Below are 22,804 nucleotides of genomic sequence, written 5' to 3'. Positions count from 1 at the left end.
ATGACTTGTTACCAACTGAAGCAATGCATTTAAGTCGGAGCTGCGTTCTCTTTTTAGAGTGCAATTTCAGGTGGACGGGAAATTGATGAGGTTTGCACCTACTCAAGGAAACAAATTCTGGACAGTTTTTGGCTCAATCTGAATACCCTTACAGAGTAGCCAAAGTGGAAGTGCGTCAGTGGTCACAACGAGAAGAGCTGTCCGAATAGTGTAGTCAGTAAGGAAGGAGGCAGGAGAACAATACTTTGCTTCCTCATGACGTCCCTTACCCTTAAGTTATCCCACAAACCTTTGCGTGACATGATGTATCAGCACAGCCCCCTTATGGAAATCAATGAAAATGTCCGAATAGAAGAGAGCACACACTTTGTTGTTCATTTTTGGAATGCTGTAGGCCCATCCATGACTGTTTCGTGTAATGACTGGGAGTTAAAGGCTGTCCGAATTCGCCGCAGCAGTTCGAAGCTTCTTTCCTCCCTACGATAGAGTTCTTACTGTTGACCACTTGAAAGGTCAAGGAACAGGAGCTAGAAGCTGTTATTAAGGGTATTTGAATGGACAGCGCCCTTAAAACTGGTGCATTCACTGTGAAAAAGATCACATTTTTGAGTTTCCAGCTGATCAGCCAACAGTCAGGGCTGAGCATCATCACCACATCTCTACAAAAGATATTACACAAAACATCTAAAGCAACACTTTTATTGTGGAGCCTATGAGCTAAAAAGGGAAACTTAGCCATTTTATATCCTAAGAATATTTTTTATACTGGGAGCAGTTTCCCCGAGTGCCATTTTTTTTAACTGTACACTTTAATCTACTCTAACAGCTGTACTGTAAATTCTCAAAGGCATCTGGAAAGCTCGTCTAACTTTTCCTAGCATGCGTCACCTACCTGATAGCAGGAGTAAGAACTTAGTTTATCCTTACTGATTTTGCTGTAAAAGTGCACAGGAAAGATATTCTATGATATTCTATGGTGGTATCTTCTCGGTCTCAACCGGCTTCAGCTAAACAGAGCTTCATGGTGGGTCCTCCACGTTTATTTCCTCCCACACAAATCGGATTTATTAGATAAAACTGCTTCATGTTCTCTGTGTTATAATGATTAGTCTTGTCACTCATTCTGTATTTACCAATGACTGACAGAGTGAGTGAGGAAAAGAAATGAGAAAATGTGATGAGGACATGTGGGAATGATAAGCACCAGTGAGAGGCAAATAGAAAGAGAGAGAAAACCTGTGTTCACATATGAGTGGTCCAGTAATGATGATCTGTATTTTGGAGGCCAATCTCGCTGTTGCTTCCTTTTTCCTGGAACTCTACTGACATATGGAAATGTACGCATTACAGAAAAATTAGGAAAAAAATAACCCCCAAATATAGTAAAAAGGGCAGTAGGCGGGAACAGTTGGTAGCACTGTTACCTTGCATACGGATTATTAAAATCCTGGCCTGGGGTCTTTTCGTTTGGAGTTTGCATGTTCTCCCGATGCATGGTTGGGTTCTCTCCCACTACTCTGACTTTCTTCCACAGTCCAAAAACACGACGGCTAATTGGTCTTTCTAAATTGTCCTTAGGTGTGAGTGTGTGCGTGCATTGTTGTTTGTCCTGTGTGTCTCTGTGTTGCCCTGTGATAGACTGGCAACATGTCCAGGGTGTACCCTGCCTCTCGCCCAGTGACTGCTGGAAGATAGACACCCCCCTTCCACATGCCCTGCAAGGATAAGCGGGTATAGGCAATGGATGGATGGATGGCTAGATGGATAATTGGATATGTGGATACAGTATGACATTTTCTAGACTACTAGTGCTGCTTGATGCTACAGGGACGACTAACAGGGGAACAGATTTATTGTCGTGTGACATTGCTTATTCTCCCAGACAGCGATCTCTGTGCCGCTTTTGGTAGCAAAGGATGTGAAGAAAAGGATGTGAAAGAGAAAGGTGAACCTTTATCTAGTATAAGAAGTTAAAGATCAGTAGCCTCGTGAGACCATCCTGATCTCGCAAGCTTTTAAGGTTTCACTCGCAGATCAGTCTGGCTACTTTCCGTTAAAGAAAATTTGGAGCCGTTCACCAAACGAACGTCCAATCAGCGTTGGCTTTGAGGCGGGTTGAGGTGTGACGCAACGAGAAGCGCGACAGTTCAGTCTAAAGAACATGGCGGCTTCAGCTGAAGAAACTAGCGTTAGCGTGGCTATCGAGCAAGTTTTATCGGAATTACAGAGTATTTCTTTTCTGAGCTAACGAGCCTTTACCTGTAGCAGCAAGAGTAGCTTGGCTTGTGGTTGTGTTTTTGTCGTCGCTCTGACGAATCTGACGAATCTGATTGGTTTATTTGGCCCGTCTATCACCAACATAGACCAATCAGCTAACCAGCATTTTCACCCTTTCCCAAAATTACTTCAACGGAAGGTTTCCAGATGGATATGCGGAACAAATCTATCTGCCGGAGTCAGGTAAAAAGTGCAGGGTCTTCCTCAGAAAATGGGCTAATCCTGGTGGTAGGTGTGTGTGTTTGGGCCAGGGGGGTGCAGGCTCATGATATGGTGGGGAAAACCCTGAAGTGTTTTGCCAAAGTATTCAGACCAGAAACCTTATTGGTTTTTATTAATGAGATTAATTCCAGAATTGCCCCGTACTCATCTCCATCCATCTTCCAATCACCTCTAACTGGTTTCCTTGTCTAAAAAAAGCATCACCATAGCATAATGCTGCCACCACCATGTTTCATCATGGCAATGGTGTTTTCAGGGTTATCTGCACTGTGAGTTTTTCTATCATCCATAGTGTTTTGTAAAAAGGCCAAATGATTTGTTTTGTCACCCGCAGTACGTCTGGGGAACTACAAACAGAACTTCTTATGGCTTTCTTTTATGCTCAGTTTTCTTTCCCTTGCCATGCTTTAGACCTTTGCCAAATCCCTAATCTGTCTGGGGTCTTCATTATGTTGCTTGCTCACTAATGTTTTACACTAAGATTAAATTACACACAGGAGAGAGTCTTTACCAATAAGGTGACCTCTGAACCTACTGTGTTGTGATTGGCTTTATGCAGGACGCGTGTCCTGTTTCATGATGCTGTCTTCATTTCTCAACACTCACATGTTCGCAGGACGTAGATTACTCCATTGTTAATTTTTAAATGGCCAGAAACAGCTTTAAGAGGGGCTCTCCTTAATACACATGGAGCAGAGATGGGAAAGAGGCTAATGATACAAGTTCTAAAAAAAAATATATAAATTTAGTTGTCCATATAAACGTGAATTTCTTTCTCCCTAAGTGAATTTCCTATCCTTTTAAGTCAAGCACCTAGGATGTCGGCTCTCCTTCCAAACTCTTTTTATATTGTTACACCAGGTTGCACCTATATCGTAGACTCGTGTATCACATCAGCCTTAAAGATCTTCTGTGTGCAACATGTCACGCAGGGAGATCATAACTGACAGCAGGTTTTGCTGCAGGTTGTAGATATTGGTGGGACCTTTGCCGTCCTCTAAAGAGGAGTGACAGCATCAATAAGTGTCAAGGAGTGCGGCTCCCTGCATGTTTGTACACAAGCGGGTAAAGGCCTCAGGAAACTGTAGCGAACGGTGGTGAAACATGATGAGATGATGATAGGGGTCCTACGGGACAAAGAACAGAAACCGTAATAATTTCTATTCAATACAGAAGTATGGTAATTACTCTTTTAGTTCCCCCTCAACATCACAGTCTGTAATCATAAGACATCCAAATGCATACACTTCTCCCATCTTTAACCATGTATTGTTTTAGCCTGAAGTCATGTTAAATATAATTTCAATAAATGAACCATATAAGTATGATTTGTAAAGGTTCATGTCAATGACGAAGAAGAGAGGATGAAAAAACAAAATGTATCTGCTACCCGCCCAGGCTCCTGAAAATTTGGACTCTATCAAACTTGGTCTATGAATAAAGGTATGATAGAAATAAATAAATAAAAAAACCTGGAGGAAGAAGGACAAAGACTTGTCATTGTTTGTCATACATTATCATTTAAAAAGAGCTTAAAACTACCTGTTGTGTGAATTTTTTTTTCATAATAATTAATGTTTTGAAATTCAAAACCTTTATTAAAATGATTTGAACTTTTGTCACAATACAGTCTTCTGTGCATGATATCTTTTTTTTTTGTTTTACACAGGAGTCAGTACTTTGTGTAACCACCTTCTGCAAGATCTACACCAATGAGTCTTTTGGCCTAAGTCTGGAACAGCATTGCACATCTAGAAAGTGAATTGTTTGTGTATTCTTCTTTGTAAAACAGCTTAGGCTCAGTGCGATTGTCACAGTTGAATTTAGATCTGGACTTCCAACATACAGTATGACTCTGTTTTGATCTAAATCATCTGTTTGTAGCTTTGGTTGCATGATTAGGGTCATTTTCATGCTGAAAGGTGAACCTCCACCTCAATCTCATGACATTTGGTGCATTTGAGGGGTTTTCTCAAACATTGTCTTGTATTTAGCTCCATCCAGCCACCTATCAGCTCTGACCAACTTCCCCATCCCTGCTGATGAAAAGCATCTCCACAGCATGACGCTCCTTCAGTTTTTCATTGAGGTATCGGTCTATTCAGTGTGATATGCGAGATTAGTTTTCCACACGCCCTCATCATTTTGCATGTAGGCCAAAACGTTCAATTCTGGACTCATTGGATCCAAACACCTTCTTCCAAATCTTTATTGTGTATTCTATATGGCTTGTGGCAAACTGCAAATAGGACTTCTTTATGGCTTTCTCTCAACAGCTGATTGAGTCCCAGGCTCTTCTGGTCCTCATGCACTGATGTTCTCTAACAAACCTTTAAGGTTTTCACAGAACAGATGTACTGATAAAGAGATTAAAGTACACATTGATCAAATTATCAAATTAATTACATTCAGGCGGTTGCACTGGATTTTATTTAGTGGCACAAGAGTAAACGGCAGATTTCTTATCTGTAAAAGATTTTAAAAACATGTTTTCATCATTTTGTTTCCTACATTGTCCCTATGATGCACTATTTTATGTTCTTGTAGCTCATATACGTCCCTATAAATTCCTAGAAGTTTGTGTTAATGAGGGAAATGTGAAAATATTCAATCCATTTGGAAAGTTGCTGTAAGTAGCTTCATATTGCGGCAAATATTCAAGGACAGCCTTAACTTCTCCCCCGGCCTTCCACTCCCACCCTCCTGTGTGGAAGTCACTATCAGAGATCATTGAGCCATGCATCTCAATGAGGACAAGATTGATTGTTTGGAACAGAGCAGAGGCAGGGTTCGATCTTTGCCCTCGGGGGCTACGAGGAGGGAAACACGGTCACAGAGACAGTCGCATCGGTTCCCAGCTTACTCCGAGCCGCCGAGATGATAGGACACATATATGCGGAGCCACGCCCGGCTAGATGGAACAATTGTCGTGATAAATGGAGAAGACGAGAGAGAGGAAGAAGGAGAAAGAAAGGGAGGGAAATTCTCAGCTTGCGTGCTGATTGACCTGTGTGGCCAGAGAGGTTATGTCCATTGATCTGTTGGGCCAGAAGAAAGGGGCTTTGGCCTGAGGTGCTTCAGAATGAGTCTATTTGGAGTTCAGGCTTCCCATCCATTCCCACCCGAAGCATTTCCATCACCTGACTCCCCCCCCCCCCCCCCCCCCCCCGACTCACATCTGACGGCTCCTGCTGTACATATAAGCACCAAGCACTACAAAGGCCAAAGGCCAATCAATGTTCCACAAGAGGTTGATACAGATCTTATTAGTCAATGAACGATCATTAGTGGTCTAACGAGCCATTGATTTGTGCAGAGGCCAAAGGTTGCGGTGAGTGTCTTTAATACATTAAACACAATTGATTGGGGCAGCAGGGATGTTATGAGGAATGGCAGAATTACAACGGACAGTGAGAGATCTGGGGGTCACGCCAGGGGAGGAGTGGATGTTGTTAGGATTGAACGTGGGTGCCCAGCAGCGCATTTTGTCCTTTTTTATGTATCGCCCGCTGTGGCAGTTCTGCAAATGATAAGAAGCAGATACGTAAGAGGACTAAGTCAATGGCAACTGGCTCGGGCTGCCAGCCTTTGAAAGCTGCGGAAATGACTCTGCTCATAGCAGATGTGTTACTACAGGGCCTATTATGTTGCTCATTAAATACCCAACCTCTCAATAGGCCATTATTTCCCCAATAAAAAACAAACGGCGGCCTGCATACTTTCCTCTGCCCACCCCCCCCCCCTTCTTCCCCCCTCCCCCTCTGCTTCAGAGGTTCGCTCTACCTCACAGCCGGCTAAAACCCCTGACTAATATCCTGCATGTGATGCTTTTAAATAGGAAGCAGGCCGCTGGGCAGGGTGGGGTGCAGGTGTTGCAGGAGCCAATGGATTTTATAGTCCTCCATGTCCTCTGAAAGTGTGCCAAGGACCTGCCTACGCTACCCACCGCTGCAGCGCTGGCCGCCAAGCGTTAACTTTACGCCCCCCTCTTCAATCCTCGCACGCCTACTGCTTATATAGAGTCTCTGCTTGTTATGGATTTATGGAGGGATTTCTGATGTGCTTTGAGTATTGTTTGATGATTGGGATAATGATGCCATTCGGAGAGAGTTGTCTAGGGACTTTATTGCCAGTGAACAGTGAAGAAAAAAAGAAAAAAAGAAAACACACCTACCCAACGCTTGAAGAATGAAGAAATCCAGATCTCTCGCTTCATGCTCCCTCGCTCGTCTCCTGCCATTCAAAGCTGCCAGATCCGGCTCATGTCAATCAGAATTACGCCACGTCCGCAGGTTTGTCACCCGGGGTACGTTCGTCACCGCGTCTCCCCCTCCAGAACAGCCTTTTCATGCCCCGGCATAATGTCAGTGGGTGACATCCAGGCCTGATGTGATGTGGCATTCACTAAAGGTCACGTTAGGCATCTCCGCTCCGTCTGCATCAGCAGAACTGGCAGCCGTCATATGGGTGCTGGCATCGGCCATTACCCGTGGCCTCGGGAGGGGGGGGGGGGGGGGGGGGACTCGGTGCTCAGAGGATTTGTCAGCGGGATCCTTGTCTCTGTGTTCTAGGGTGGATGCAGAACAACAGAAATTCGGGGTTTTGACCATCAATCACAGGAGGGAAGAAGGCAGATGACAGCAGGTCTCTTCGTTTCACGAGATAAACTTTATAATCTCATGATGCGCTCGATACCTTGGTTGATGCAGAGGCGCATCGCTGCTGTGTCCAAAGGAGTTTATTCCCATGGTGAATCGAAGATTTACTTGTGTATTTTATCGGTTTAATAATTCTCCATGAAATCTTTGACGGAACTTTGCTTAACATGTCATTATGTGATATATTTTATGCTTGAAAAAAATAGCAAAAATTGTATCATATGTAAGTAAACACGTTTGTGGGCACCCCCGATAAAGGTGCGTGTAAAAGCCTTAAAATACATACATTTGTTGCAGCTGTATAATCGATACAGTAAAATGTTTTAAATTAAAAACAAAACAAAAATCATGGCATAAGCATAACTGACCGCTTCTTTAATTCATAGTTTACTTTCTTCTTCTTTCTATAATACATTGACATAACGACATATTTCTCTCAGCCACACAGTAATTACTAATTTAAGTAAGATAGATGTGTGTGGATCTTCGTAAGTCAGGTAATGACGACAAAAAAAAAAAAGTGACTAACCTAATTTGGTCCATATCTACAGTCAAAGAGATGATTAAAATGTTTAAATCAACTGGACCTACATTTATTTTGCCGTCATGCACCGTGTGCAAACTCCAAAGGAAGCTGTAAAAGAACTAGTGCAAAGAGTTGGCCTCTCGTCGTCTACAAGCCTCCTCAACAATCATTAATGCCGTCTAAAAGCCGACCAGTGGCGTGCCGAGTAAAAGTCGTTTCTGACCTACCGTCACTAATAGAAACGTGGAGTTTGTTAAACTCTGCTGGGACTTTAACTTGAACCACGCAGTTGGGCCAAATGAGACTAATGTATATAAGCCTTTGATTTCAACAAAGTTAAATGACATGATGCCTTAGGAACATAACACTCTTACATTGTCTTTGAACAATTCCTACACTGCAACCTGCAGAATTTGATCACCTCACAACAACCAAGCCTTCAGTTCTCAGTTAGATGGTCCTTCAAGATGAAACAAAAGAAGAAGATGGGGACAAAACGTAGAAGGAGCAAACCTGGTTCTGAAGCAGCAGAACACTCTGCGTTTTAAACCGTGGATTTCAGCATAAACACACAGAACAGACGTGGCAACTTTATTTTCCGCCGAATCCCCTTCATTTTCTCACAGCAGGCATGACAACACAGCAAACAGCTGATTAGTTGAGCTTTTTGACCGAAAACTCTCCAGATTGGTCTGACATGAAACGAAGGCTCAACATTGTATGACATCATTAACTCTTAAATATCAAGAGATTTTACATAAAAATCTGCTGTCATCTCCCATTAAGCTATGCATAGGTTGTCATCAAGTCTCTCAGCAAGTTAAGACATATTGCCAAATTAACACAGAAACTACTTGCTGGTCACAGAATCATCCTTTTTTTTTAAATCAACCTCTTTGCGCAAAAACTAAAACTAATGAAAGCGTTACTTATAGAGATTGTGCAAAGATCCCTGGTTCTGTGTTCTCACACTTCATGAGATATAGAAAAATTGCTGCCCTAGTTAAAAAAGATTGTACAGACTTCAGGGTTTCCAGCAATTGTACTGTCAGTGGTTTGAAAAAAAAAAAAGGAAAGATTATGACTATTTCTTATCCCTGGATCTTTTTTACCCACTGAATAAATAAACTCAAATCAAAGTCCTCCTTTTCTGTTGCAGTTTTTTTAATGTCAGATTATGCTGCAGCAATAAAAGATCACCTTATTTTTAGACTTTTTTTTAACATCCATATCAAGGCTGTTTCTGTATTTGTGAATTAGTTGAAAGAGTTGCAAGTATGATGGTTGAGACATTTTGCATTACAGGTACAAAACCTACACAGAACCAGGAAAAAAAAAAAGGCTGAGGGAGAAAAGGGCAACTGGACAAAAATCCTAGACAGTCAGGAAGCAAGGTCTTGAACTGGCGAGACACAAAGAGAGAAAAAAGAGAGAGAGAGAGAGAAAGAGAAAAAAAAGGGAACAATCAGACATGGAGACCGTGAATCCATTTGGAGATGGGCCAGTCAAACGCAGCACATCCCAGAGAGAGCGGGCCAATCCATCCGAGCCAGTTGCCGTAGTGAGGGAGCGCTTAACAAGCCCTGCAGGCAGGTTTTACAGCCCCTGTTGTGTGTCTCGGACCCCCCAGGCTGAAGAGGGGCTGAGGTTGACTAATACTGACAGGTTTTATGTGGGCAGGGGCCGAGGGCAGCAAAGGGGTGGAGACGCGTAAAAAGGTACTCGTGAACCAACAACTGGTGCTTACAAGCATCTAGTAGGGAAAGTATGTACACACACCGACACGCATCCATCTCTGCATCCAAACCACAAACATGCTGGCCCCCCACACCATTAAAGCTGATGTCTGTGAGGACCAGAGGTGACGGATGGATGGTGCGTGGGGGGGGGGAGGCTGTAGACAGAGAAAAAAAAAAGGGGAGGGGGGGGGAGCTTATCCAAAAAGGGCAGCAATAAAACACCTCAAAATCAAATCCCATTGCTCTTATCGCGGCGCCATTTAGAGACGTTATCTGTGCAGGTAATGTGGTTATAAATTCAATTTCGGCACACAGATTTCATTGTTTACTGACGCCTGCGTGTTCCGGGCGGCGGAGCGCAGAAAGCCCGGGAACGTTCAATGCGTGTCGGGAAAAGTCATTTAGGCTTCCAGGAGGGGATGCAAAAAAAGGCGAGGGAGGATCGGGAGACAGGCTGGTGGTGATGGGCAGAAAAACCCTGTCACACTCCCAAGGACGCCTAACTCCAATTCCTATTTTCCATCCCATGTTTTATTTAGAGGCCATTTGGCCCTATTTGGCTCCTCATTATGGGGCCTCGTAGCTCAACTGATGTCAGCAGATGGTCTTTACTATAGATAGTCAGGAAGTCTCGCTGCTCTGCTTTGACTTTGAGGCAGTAAAACAGTCTTCCTGGTGTTTTGGCTGCTAACTTATTTCAATGATCTGAAGTAAGGAATTAAAATTTGATTGCCTGAATAAATCCGTCACGTTCTCATAAGTTGCGAAGACAGGAAATTAGGTGCATCATGCCTACTGGCTCCCTCCTGATGATTGATGGCTTTCAGGAGTAAATCACCTCATCTACTAGGTAAAATCTTGATATAGTGGAGCTCTCGAGGCTCCCAGCTGCCTGCTTATGGCAGTAATCCATCAGTAGGGCCCAATGGGCCGAGCGGCCCTCCAGGGTAATGTTCCTACTGACAGCCTATAATGTCAACACGCTGACAGCAGGGGGCCACGGTGGTGCGTTTGTGTGCGCCTGGTTTTACCTTCACCTAAACTGACTGAAGGTCTACTAAGCACTCTGGGCTTTGGCTTCAGCTACACAAGGTGTTAAGTAGGAAAATAACAGTGTATACTAATATAATTTTGTAACACACCATATTAGTTTATTATTTCTACCTCATTTAATGAGCTTTGCAAACATATATTTTTTTACCCCTTGAAGTTTTTCAAATTTTTTCATGTTACAATCACAAATATCCGACGGTTTTGCACTGGAGTTTATTTAAGAGAATCAGAGTGAAATAAGCTAAATACAAATGCACAGTGCGATTTTCAAATTTGTTGAATGTTTGTGTGGCAATTAACAGATATGCATATTTTAGCAATTTCTTTTACATTTGGGGTTGTGGTAGCAAGACGTGAATAGGTCAAAGGGGGTGAGTACTTTTACGAAGCACTGCATTTTGCAAAAAGAATTCACATTGGAACCATTCAGTTTTTAGATGTTAGCTTTGTGTTTTTTATGTTATTGAATATTCCAAGTCGTTGACAATAATCTCCTGAGTAAAACAAGAATAAAAGACGATGAAAAGTACCACAAAAAAAATCCCCCGTTCCATGTTTTCCGTTTGTGTGTCTTTGGAAATGATTGAAATTGTGATACGTCCCAATTCCTCAAATAGATGGCGCAAAACTACGCACACATCAAATTAAATAACAGAGTTATTGAAACAGATTTAATTTAGCGTTTTTCATATACTTAAAGCATGTTGCTCTTTTTCAGGAAGGGTCGCGGTTTTTAATGTCTACCTAAATCGCATAATACAGATATAATGAAATGCATGTTAAAAATTTCACTTGCTGCCTACATGGAACATCCCATCAGTCATCATTCGTTAGAGCGGCCTACTTGTCCTTATTCAAAAGGCCCAGTGCGTTAAAGCTTTGATTAATCATTGTGTGTTGTTGCAAATAAGCTTAATTATGCAAAAGAAAAAAAAAATTCCTGGAAACAATTTTATTATCTAAAAAGACATTCTTTGTAACTTCTCTCTGTCAAACTTATTCAGGACATGTAAACCTATTTAGTGGAAAGAAGGGTAAGAGTATAACTTTGCTATGATAAATCTGCCTTTATTCCAGATGGCAACCTTCACTGCTTTGTGTGGCATATTTTTTGCTTTGTTTAAAATACAATCAAAGAAGATATAAAACAGATAATGTCTAAACTAGAGCTCCTCTATCTTTCTCCTTAGGTAAGGTGAAGGGTCACTACGACACTCAGGCCCCGGTGTGTCCGGTCTGCCACGCCGTGCTGCGACCAGGAGAGCTGCAGGATCACATGGAGCAGGAGTTGTCCAAACTGGCCCAGCTACAGATCAGGTGTGGCGCCGTCATTTTAATTGTGCTGTGAAACAAACACTAATGCCTTTTTACTACTATTTTAGACAATTCTTTTCTTGAATCCTAAAACGAAAGGCTGTGTCCTCGTGCATGCAAACCTTATCGCTGATCACATCTTCGCCTCCTCCTCCTCCTCCTCCTAACTGTTCAGTATTTCCCTCCAAGCTTTCACTTTGTTTCTATTTATCAGTTTGTCATTTTTCTGTCTGTTTTGCATCACCATCTCTCTCTTCTGTTCGGCTCCCGCGAGATAAGTCATGTTGACACATTTTGTATCTAGAGGCCTCTCTTCCTCTATTCTGCCCCAGCGGTATCTGCCATCTTCTTTGTCACCTGTGTGCAGTGTTTACAAGCTGCCTCATTGTTCCTCACATATTTCATATCACAGCACCCCCTCACCTCCCCCCCTCCGGGCCTCCGGGCGACAACTCGTACAGCGGGCGGATAATGCCCTTCTAATGGCTGCTTTGAGCCCCTACACACACACGCGCACACAGACGCACACCGACAAACACACGCAGAGGCGCTCGGCGTGTAAAATTCAAATTTAGATGCACACATTACCTGCTGCTTAAACCAGAAGAATGATTCCTCCAATAAAGACATTACACTCCAAATCTGCTTAACGACCGCTCCATGGACAGTAATGGTTTCAAATTGAACTTTGCCCACGGGGACACTCTGTGTGTGTGTGTGTGTGTGAGTGTGTGTGTGTGTGTGTGTGTGTGTGTGTGTGTGTGTGTGTGTGTGTGTGTGTGTGTGTGTGTGTGTGTGTGTGTGTGTGTGAGAGAGCAACAGTGTATGTGAGTAAGGGTCTCATACTCTGTATCTGTGTTGTGTGCCAGACATAAAGTGGGAAGGAATAACGGGAGGTTTTCACAAAGACTTAAATACCAATTCTATATACCAAGATAAAAGCAGAATATGGTGGTGTTTGTGTCCCTTACAAGAAGCTTTGGACATTCAAGTTGTCTTTCTGTTTGCATGGCAAAAAAATAAATACAAGCTTTCATTTGTTTCTGTCCCCTTTAGCCCCGCTGCACTGCAGCACGACCATCTAATAAGGACACCGAAGGTCAGTAGAGATGCGTCCCCTTCATGACACCTAATGCCCTCGTCACGCTGTTGCATAGCTGCCTTGTGTTTGTGTGTGAAAAGGCACAGCTTTAAGTAAATAGTACTCTCAAAGTTTTACAGGTCTGACACAGTAGCACGTGCACGTTTTGTCCCCCAGCTAAAGCAAGAATGACATGACAAGATTCTTTTGGACGATAATGGCATGAGCGTCACAAATCATATATATATTTTTGCTCCACTGCTATAAAAATTCACAAATGCTGCAGAAATATCATTATATCTTTGCATGTTGATTGCTTAAAGTAGCTCACTTAGCAAGGAGTTACACTTAGTTTCAAGCGTCAGCTGATAATTATTTGACCACCTGGGGACACTCTCCACTGAAGACAGAGCATTTCACTTTCAGCCCCAGATGGCCAGCCAATAATTAATTATGGGGGGAAAACAGCCGTGTCATAAACTATATATATATACTTAAGTGAAAGCACTAGATGTTACCAAAATTGACCTTCATTTACTTACCTTTGCATTCATACATAAAGTTTATTATTTTTTTAATATGGTTTCATACATGGCAGGATAAGTAACAGTGTGGCAGGAGCTTAACACCAACAGTTTTTTTCTCATTCTGCTTGAGTTTAGTTTTTAAAAAAATACTATATTTCACCTCTGCTCTCTTATTTCAGTCTTTGACCCTCTCTCTGCACATCAAGCGTGAAGGAGGCTCTCCCACTTCACCCTCTCGGCCATTTGAGGAACCTCACTCAGACCGATACCAGGTGCCATTTTAAATCCAAACACAATTTGTGTCCAGTTGTTAGAATTTGATTTATTTAATCTCTTCCTGCACATGTGTACCCATGTTTTGGACTATTCCTCTGAAAACAGACACTAAATCAATCAAAAAAAGACCAGTACATTGTCCCTCATATGAAATACAAAATTAAATCTTTACACTCTTAAATAGAATTAAGCTTTGAATTTGCTGACTGTTTAATGTGGAAAAATAGTCAAAGCGCAAGCAGCTGCTCCTTTTATAAAAGGTTTTGAAGGTTGCCAACAAAAAGAATTGTCCAAATAATGCTGCATGTTGATGCAGATAGATAGAAGAAAGAGGAAATGATACAGACAAGACAACTGAAGTAGCAACAATAGCTATGTTTACACAAGGCAAGGCAAGGCAAGGCAAGGCAAGGCAAGGCAAGGCAAGGCAAGGCAAGGCAAGGCAAGGCAAGGCAAGGCAAGGCAAGGCAAGGCAAATTTATTTGTATAGCACAATTCAGTACAGAGACAATGCAAAGTGCTTTACATGATTAAAATACAGGAAAATAAAACAGAATAAAAACAAGTAGGAATAAAATGTAGAAACAAAATAGAACATTAAAAAAGTTGAACTAATGATGTTTCAGTAGAACTGTTTAACTAGAACAGTCAAAGGAAATCCTAAACAAATGTGTTTTTAATCTTGATTTAAAAGAACTCATGCTTTCTGCACTTTTATAGTTTTCTGGAAGTTTGTTCCAGATAAGTGGAGCATAGGAACTAAATGCTGTTTCTCCTTGTTTAGTTCTGGTTCTAGGTATGCAGAGTAGGCTGGAGTCAGAAGACCTTAGTGGTCTGGAGGGTTGATGCACTGATAACAAGTCTGTAATGTATTTAGGTTCTAAGCCATTCAGGGATTTATAGACTAACAGAAGTATTTTAAAGTCTATTCTCTGAGATACAGGGTGCCAGTGTAAGGACTTTAGAACTGGGGTGATGTGCTCTACTTTCTTAGTCTTAGTGAGGACGCGGGCAGCAGCGTTCTGGATCAGCTGCAGCTGTCTGATCCACTTTTTAGGCAGACCTGTGAAAACACCGTTGCAGTAATCAATTCTACTAAATATAAACGCATGGATTAGTTTTTCCAGATTCTGCTGAGACATCAGTTCTTTAATCCTGGAAATGTTCTTCAGGTGATAGAAAGCCGACCTTGTAATTGTCTTTAGATGCTTTTGGAGATTCAGGTCTGAGTCCATCACTACTCCCAGATTTCGGGCCTGATCAGTGGTTTCAGGCTGAAGCGACTGAAGCTGTGTGCTAACTTTTGATCTCTCCTCTATTTGTCCAAAGATTGTTACTTCAGTTTTGTTTTTATTCAATTGAAGAAAGTTTTGGCACATCCAGGCATTGATTTCTTTTAGGCATTTACTCATTGCCTGAACTGGTTAATAGTCACCTGGTGACATGGTGATGTAGAGCTGTGTGTCGTCTGCATAGTTATGGTAGCTGATGTTGTTATTTTTTATTATCTGAGCTAGAGGGAGCATGTAGATATTGAATAGGAGGGGACCCAGAATAGACCCTTGGGGAACCCCACATATGATTTTGTCATATTTGATGTAAAGTTATCTACTGATACAAAAAATTCCCCGTCCTTCAAGTACGATTTAAACATAAACAAAAGTAATCAGAATAATGGTCCGATTAGAATGAAAATGCATCATGCAAACATAGCAATCAGAAAACTATGATCCAATTAAGCTCAATCCGAATGAAATCGTGTTCCAAATGAGATGGGTGGTTCATGCCGATCGTTAATCCAGACAGTGTCCATCTGAACGCTTACATTGATCTTGCTGTTCGGATTGGGGCAAACTGACCTGACTGCGCATGTGTGCCCGATGTCTCTCAACCTGCAACGCAGGAAGACCAACAGCACACGTTGCTAAGCCTGTAGCTTTATTAGTGAGTGCATTTAACATCCCTGATATTCCTAGAACCTGGTACGGGTCCATTCTGGGCGCTCAGAAGACACAGAACGAACAGACTTCTGTGTTTGTTCGTATAGGATTGTTCAATAAAGTTTTTAAATAAATAAATAAATAAATAAACTTCAGAGTTTTCATCGGCACAGACGGACGTACAACTTCTTTTTTTGTGGTTTTTAGGGAAATTTGAGGACTCTGCATGTCACAGTGCTTATATTGTGAATAGATCCTGGTCCGTCATGATCGGATCAATTGATGAGGCGGAGTTTAATGAATCGTTTTCTCTCTTGTGTGTTGCAGACGTTTCTCAGAGTGCGAGCCAACAGACACACAAGACTAAATGGTAAGTTGATGCAACGTGGTCTAAATGTCGTTTCACTCCTAGAGGGTCACTTTGTGTCCAACACAGTCCAGTGTGCCGAGTCGACCGCGTTAAGTGGCGCCTGAGTTAAAAGACTTAACTAATCAAGAGTTTCCTTTTTGTTCAAACACAGGCGCCCGGTCATGAGTTAGCTTTTTGAAGCCTACCCTCACTAGTCGCGCAGACATCTCCCCGTTTTCCAACAAAACCTCCGCTGGCCTAGCGCCCACACGAGCAGAGGAGCTATTAACCTTTCCAACTTTGACCTCTTGATATGTTAACAGTCGACGACCTCTGCTGGTGCAGGTGCTACGTCAAATCCAACCCATTGCGCCCACACAGCGCAGGAGCCCACCCAGACTGCACACAAGCTGGTAAGAAACACAGAGAAGCACTTTTTCCCCCCTTCCCAACCATCACGTCTATGTGGAGTCCCACATGTCACATGAAGTATGCTTTAACACTAAATGACAAAACAAGGATTAGTGATTGGTAAATATTGATAGCTTGGCTAATAATTTGAGCTACTCAGAACAATCTTTTAATTTTAAGACTAAAAATGTACATAGTAATTTCAAAAATGCAACCTCATTTAATGTGTGAGTAAATCCATTTGTTTTGCTATTTTAATTAATTGAATGCAGATATAATTTGTTTTATTCTTTCCATTTTTCTGATCCCTCAGTTTAATGTTTTTTCCAGCAAAAGGGCCACGCAACGTCTCCTCGTTGTCTTATTGCTCAGAATAATTAAGATTTTTTTTTAAATAAGAGAAAAACCTTTCTAGCACCCTTTATGTGAGGTTTACAGCTAATGATTTTGGTAATGAATACTTTGTGAACACAGTGATCAATAATAATTATTTTAAAAAAGTGAACTGTACTTGAGATATAAAAGCGGAGCTTTATTGCTCAGTAATAACCAACGCTGGGATCCCTGATCACTAAAAACTCTTTGAGCTGATGTGAAGTGTCCCCTGAAACGACAGTGGCGTTTGTGCCCTCTCAGCTGTAAATGTCTTGAATAAAGAGCTGCTGCATTAATCTCCACTGTGATGATCTACGGAGTAAATGCTGGGGCAGTGTAAGTAGCTGCCCGTGAGATTTCTTTTTACTTGTGATTCATTTACAACTCTTTTACAAATGGTTTAGTTTTGAACCGTGATGCTTTGAAACATGATTGTGAAAAAATTCCACACGTTGCTGCAGTTCTCTAACAGTGAGCATACAACCTTCTTCTCCAGGTTTTTTTTTTTTTTTTTTTTTTACAGTTCCAGCTGTTTAAACTCGTTGCACTAACTATACATGTAGCCTGTCGTTCAGAAGTGGTCTATGTGCAATGTGAAATTACCAGCATGTAATCAGACTATAATGAATGATAATAAAAATGGTTTTAGTGAAATAAGGTGATACTGCCATCAACTAAGGCTGAGTTACCTTCCCTTTCGCCTTCTCCTTCTCAACTAAAGAATGAGATACTCTTCAAGAAGTGGACAAACTTCTTTTTAGTGATGTTTGCAGAGTAAACATACCGTACATGACTTAAAACACTTATAGGCGTCATCATGGGCATCTTATTATGACATAAAATGGGGAGCGAGGTGGGGAGAAAAATATAACTGACCCCTTCCCACCATCACCCAAACCATGCAAACAAGGTATGAAATTTATAACATATCTATAGTTTATATATTTATAACATCTCCTCCCCACACCAACTTAGAACTCATTAAAAGATTCAGATTCAGATGTTTGCACTTGTCCTCCCAAAGGCTTTCTGACTGGACAGATCACAATGACATGAAGTGACTTTAGCTTCTAAAGCAGACTGTGGACAGGGGGAGTTAGACTGAAGCGACACACAGGTGAAGGCGGGTCGGACTGAAATCGTTTATAATATTCGGTTTTAGTTTGCACTAAAACAGAATAAGAATTTAATTAATGGAGAGCGTAAATTTGTCACACTACAGGGGGTGATTAGAGGATTTGGATCAAACATGTTTTGCCCCTCCACCTTTAAAAATGGGGGAGCAGATGTTCGATAAATGTTATCTAAACTGATGTCAGTATCTGAAAGAAGAACAGAAATACAATGCCAAATGTTTCTCACTGACAAATAAATCTATTTGAACGTATTTAACACAGTTAGATTTTTGATAATATTTTGCCAGGGAGTAAAACATGTAATATATTACAATAATGCACTTTATATACAGTAGTTGTATCAAAATAGCAGATTTTAAGTACATTGATGGTCAAACTGACTTTCAGATATACTTAAATATGGCAAAAAAAAAGAGTTTTATCCCTCTTTTTGCTCTTATGAGAACAAACCTTTTTTCACTTCAACTAAAACGATAAAAATCATGAACATTAAACTGCACTTTCTAATGGTTGTTGTGATGGTGCAATCTTAGAAATTGAGAAATTCTGTCTCTGCTGTTTGTCAAGAACAATTAAAATAAATTGTCAATGGTACTAGACGTGTCGTAATCTTTCAACTAGACATTACAGCGGCTATTTTGCAATTATAACGGGTTTAAATATTTCCATTTGTAAGGCACATCTGCAAGCGTGCTCCTGAAAAGTCGGTTTCTAAGGCCACAAGGTCATTTCGTTTAGTCCTCCTCCTGCTTCACAGAAACAATTGAAATGTCCTGACCCTTAGAGACACGAGGATGAGGGCTGGGAGTGAATTGCAAGGTTGCAATGTTGGATTCAGCCTCACAGTGACCTACATAGATTTTGGTAAAACATTACAGTTTTTTTGTGCGGTGTTAAATAACCAGACACCATCTCAGCTCTTGTGCTGAGCTGTGGACCGCTGAAGCATCCCGTTAATACCTCACATGACATTTTTGTTCTCATCATCCACAGAGATGCTCTGGCTCTTAGCTGACTCCTCACACCGCTGCTGTCGAGGTGCGTTAGCCTTTACTGGGCTTTATGACCGGACAGCATAATGAGCTTCTAAATACACGTCAAGGGAGGCAGAAGAAAGGAGTGGGGAGGAGGTGCTCCCCCGTTGATTAATCAGCTCCACTCTCTTACTCTCTCTGTGTGTTTGATGAGCTCTTCCTCATCTATGACCATCTCTTTAACCCTCATTATGTGCGCTGGGACGGCAGCGTCGGGGTCGCGGCCGTGCCCCGGATCCCCATCTGACGGCGGCCCACTGTCATCCTACTCGAATTAGAGGCCTCTAAAACTTAATGTCCCCTCAAGCGATGCGCAGGGAGTCGGCTCGCAGCGGGAGAAGAGGTGCTGTTGGTGTTCTGCTGTGTTAACTTTAATATTTTCAGCGCGCGCTGAGGTGACAGAAAAGGGCCGCGCTCTTACAGCTGAATACATTATGCAGCTCATCTGATTCGGTGTCAGCGAGGAACAAACCGATCAGCCATATTTAATTAACAGCCGCATGCTGCTTCTTTCCTCTGGTCAAGAGAGTCTTAAAACCACGTCATAATCCACACGTATTTTACCTCTTCATGTTATTGACGACAATCATTACTACAAAAGGAGATCATATTAAACTCGAGCTTCAAAGGTGGGAAACCCAAAGGTGGGAAATATGTTTAATTAAAAATTAATTTCATTTGGAAGTACTTTTAATGTTATAAGCCATTGATTATTGCAGTTTCTTTTTTCCGCTGTTACAGTAATTCAGATTAATAAATGGACACATGATTATTGGTATCATAACAAGCTACTTAAGATATTTTATGAAAATTCAGATGAAACATCAAAGAGACCATTGCTGTACAAAAAACGTTGAAAATAAATCATTGTTTCAACGCAACCGCATCACTTTAAACTCAGAACTTTGAGAAAAACAGAACCTTTAATTAAAGATAATTTCATATTACCCAATAATGGTTTTAGACTAAATAACTGGTGTTGCAATGATTGACACCTTTAAAAACCCATATAGAATAAATGGAGCAAAAACATTTTTTCACAATTTATAATTGACAATGCACCACTTACTGTTTCTGTGTGGGTAGAAAGATAATATAGAACAGAGCCCATTTTTCTTAGCCTCTAATCAAAATTGGAAAGACAAGAACACGTCTTTCAACAAAGGCAGGTGTGTGTGTTGGACCAAATGCATCTGTCACAAAGAATGCTGGGTAAGCGTTTTGCCCGCACACACAGCCAGGAGGTTGGTAAGGAAGGTTTCCTGTTGGTGGACTGCAGCAACGAGCGTCATCTTGGGGTCACCAACTCTCTGTAGCAAAGATTAGATGCAATCTACATGCCACGTGATTACTTTGGACACATCCTCCCATTAATATATAAACAGGAAGAGGTTGCTACTTTGACTTAGACTAAAACTGTGTGCTTTGCTCAGATCAGACTGATTTTCAATGGTGAAATAAAAATGGTGACGGTGAGAAGTCCTTTAGGCTCTCTGAAGGTTGCTTGCAGTTTTTCTCTGGATCTGAAAGCAAAATGCACTAAAGCAGCTGCTACTGTTTTTCACGAGTTGCTGTAATGTCGGATTTGTGAACACCTTGTGAGACGGTTCGGTGACAGGTATAATTTGTGCTCAGTTGGACTCTAAACAGTTTGATGTGAGTGAATGTTAACGTTAAACTCAAATAATCATGCTACAGTTAATACATTTCCATAGCACCATGAATAGGTTGAGTGTATTCATGTTGTACAGCACATCGAATAAGCACAGATCATCATACTAGTGAGTGGGAGATTTTCTTTAAATCTTATTAGGAAATCAAACAATCACATAAAAACGGATCTAAAAATAAGTAAAATGTTCTTAAAGTTAGTGTATTTGACCTTTATTTGAGCAGGTAAATAAGATCATCTGCCAATGGAATTAGTATTTTGACCCCTAAAATAAGATAATTAGACATACAGCACTTGAAATAAGACGATGGAGATAAATTGTTTCTATTTTAAGTGCAAAAATCTTATTCCATTGGAAAATCATCTAATTTACCTGCTCAAATCAAGGACAAATGCACTCATTTCAAGAACATTTTACTTATTTTAAGTTCTGTTTTCATATGGTACCTTTAGTTTACTTAAAAAAGGAAGGTTGTTCTGTTTTATGTAAGAGATGTTTCTCGTAATCATCCTGTCAGGGAGGACTTTATTTATTCATAGTTCTAACCCATCACAATCTTGTCATTTATCTTCTGTCTGTTTTCAGTCAGAATCGGGAAGCTGAAGAGGCGAAAACCCGAGGAAGGACAGGTACTTTCCCTTCACTTTTCATAAAACAGAGATGCAAGCATGTATTTCTCTGACATTTCCCCCAATAATCTCAGACCAATACACGTAACATGTAGCCTGCAGACGTCAGTTTGAGAGAATGTCAGCAGTCCGAATGTAGGGACACTGCTGAGTGGCTTCGTTCACATGGCATCAGGATCGCTGTCAGTCCACTGTGTGTCCATGTGAAAACACCACTAGCTATAAAGAAACACACAGATGCAGACACGTAGCTCCTGGGCATCTGGGGACATGTGGCCGCATTCATGCAGGTCGGTGAAGCCTTGTGCTTTGTGCACGTTGCAGGAGGGATCAGCAGACGTGGCGCCGGTGGAGGACGAGTGGAATGAGAGGAGAAGGACGCAGATGACGGCTACGGGGTTTAAAGGTAAGCATGAACCCGCGCCTGCATGGATGCACGTGTAGGATCTTATTTAGCGGAGGGTGGATGATGCGAATGAGTGACACTTGAAGAACCGCTGAACTTTTCAGTCCAGATTATGGCAGGGAAAGGTGCCCCGCAGGCAGAAAGGGAGGAAAGCTTTGATCTGCAAACTGGCTGCAACGGAGAACGTTACCAAAAATAGCTGTTTTGAACAACCCTCGCGGAGCAGAGAAACCTTTTTGTTTGCGTTCACGCCTCAAACTTCTTTGATCAGGTGCGACGGCGGTGAGCACGACTTCGAAGGAGTGTCGGGAGAGCGACGCAGACCTGGACGTCGATGGAGACGACACCCTGGAGTACGGCAGAGCACAGTATCCTTTCACACTGGGTGTAAATATTTAAAGAAGCCACGTTTGATCGCATGTTTGAGTGTGCAACGAAGTAAGAAAAGGAAGGATTGCTGCAAAGTCAACAAGGTTGATGCAATCAGCTGGGCTTCCTTCAGTAACTTTTTATCAACAGGCATAAAACGATCAACTGACTTTGATGGCGACTGACTGTAAATAGGATCAAACTGCCCTGCAGGCTGAGGCTTTGGTAGACCTCTTTAACTAGGGCATGTTCACCAGGATATATCTGCTGTACTCCGGTAAAATTACAGATTACATTTTTGAAATGATGCGCATTGAGGGAAAAACATTTATAAATCATTTGTAATTTAGGCCTAATTCTTTTCGGTGGTGCTTTGCATGCAGCGGCGGATCTTTTGTGTGTCTGTAACAAGGTGCATATATATCCACTTTAAAAGATTGCTAGAAAATGTGACTCTCGGGATAGAAAGAAAAACGAATTTTATAATCATGCACAGTACTGTTGATGCAGACGAGATACAAAATTGGTTTAGCCTGTTTGATGTACTTCAAAACCAAATGAGAACATGGTTTTAAAGAAACATCCTGTTGTACTGGAGAAAACTGGAGACCTGTAAGCCTTTAAAGCTTCACATTATTAGGAAAACAGGTTGTTTCTTTATAAATTACATTCCCTTCTACTTTAATGTGCAGTCTTGGTTATTTTTGTATGTGTTTGGAGTACATTGATAACAAAGTCAGAGTTACTTGAGCAAATATTTGTATTCAAAAAAAGAACCCACCAAACAAATCTGCAAATTACCATATAAT

General features: G+C 41.5%; 1 protein-coding gene across 1 annotated transcript in view; it reads left to right on the top strand.

Moving 5' to 3' along the window:
- rnf220b (ring finger protein 220b) overlaps positions 1-22,804 on the top strand; it is a 43,327-nt gene that overhangs the window by 14,887 nt on the left and 5,636 nt on the right. Inside the window, exons 3-10 of the mRNA XM_036141187.1 lie at positions 11,666-11,792; positions 12,846-12,888; positions 13,577-13,669; positions 15,941-15,983; positions 16,286-16,375; positions 21,177-21,220; positions 21,545-21,626; positions 21,898-21,994. Of these exons, the coding sequence (XP_035997080.1) occupies positions 11,666-11,792; positions 12,846-12,888; positions 13,577-13,669; positions 15,941-15,983; positions 16,286-16,375; positions 21,177-21,220; positions 21,545-21,626; positions 21,898-21,994 (619 nt within the window). The remainder of the gene's footprint in view (positions 1-11,665; positions 11,793-12,845; positions 12,889-13,576; positions 13,670-15,940; positions 15,984-16,285; positions 16,376-21,176; positions 21,221-21,544; positions 21,627-21,897; positions 21,995-22,804) is intronic.

This window comes from Fundulus heteroclitus, chromosome 9, assembly GCF_011125445.2.
Source record: "Fundulus heteroclitus isolate FHET01 chromosome 9, MU-UCD_Fhet_4.1, whole genome shotgun sequence".
In the NCBI taxonomy this organism is placed as follows: domain Eukaryota; kingdom Metazoa; phylum Chordata; class Actinopteri; order Cyprinodontiformes; family Fundulidae; genus Fundulus; species Fundulus heteroclitus.
The sequence above is the reverse complement of the archived record's forward strand: the minus strand, read 5'-3'. Positions and strand labels throughout refer to the sequence as shown.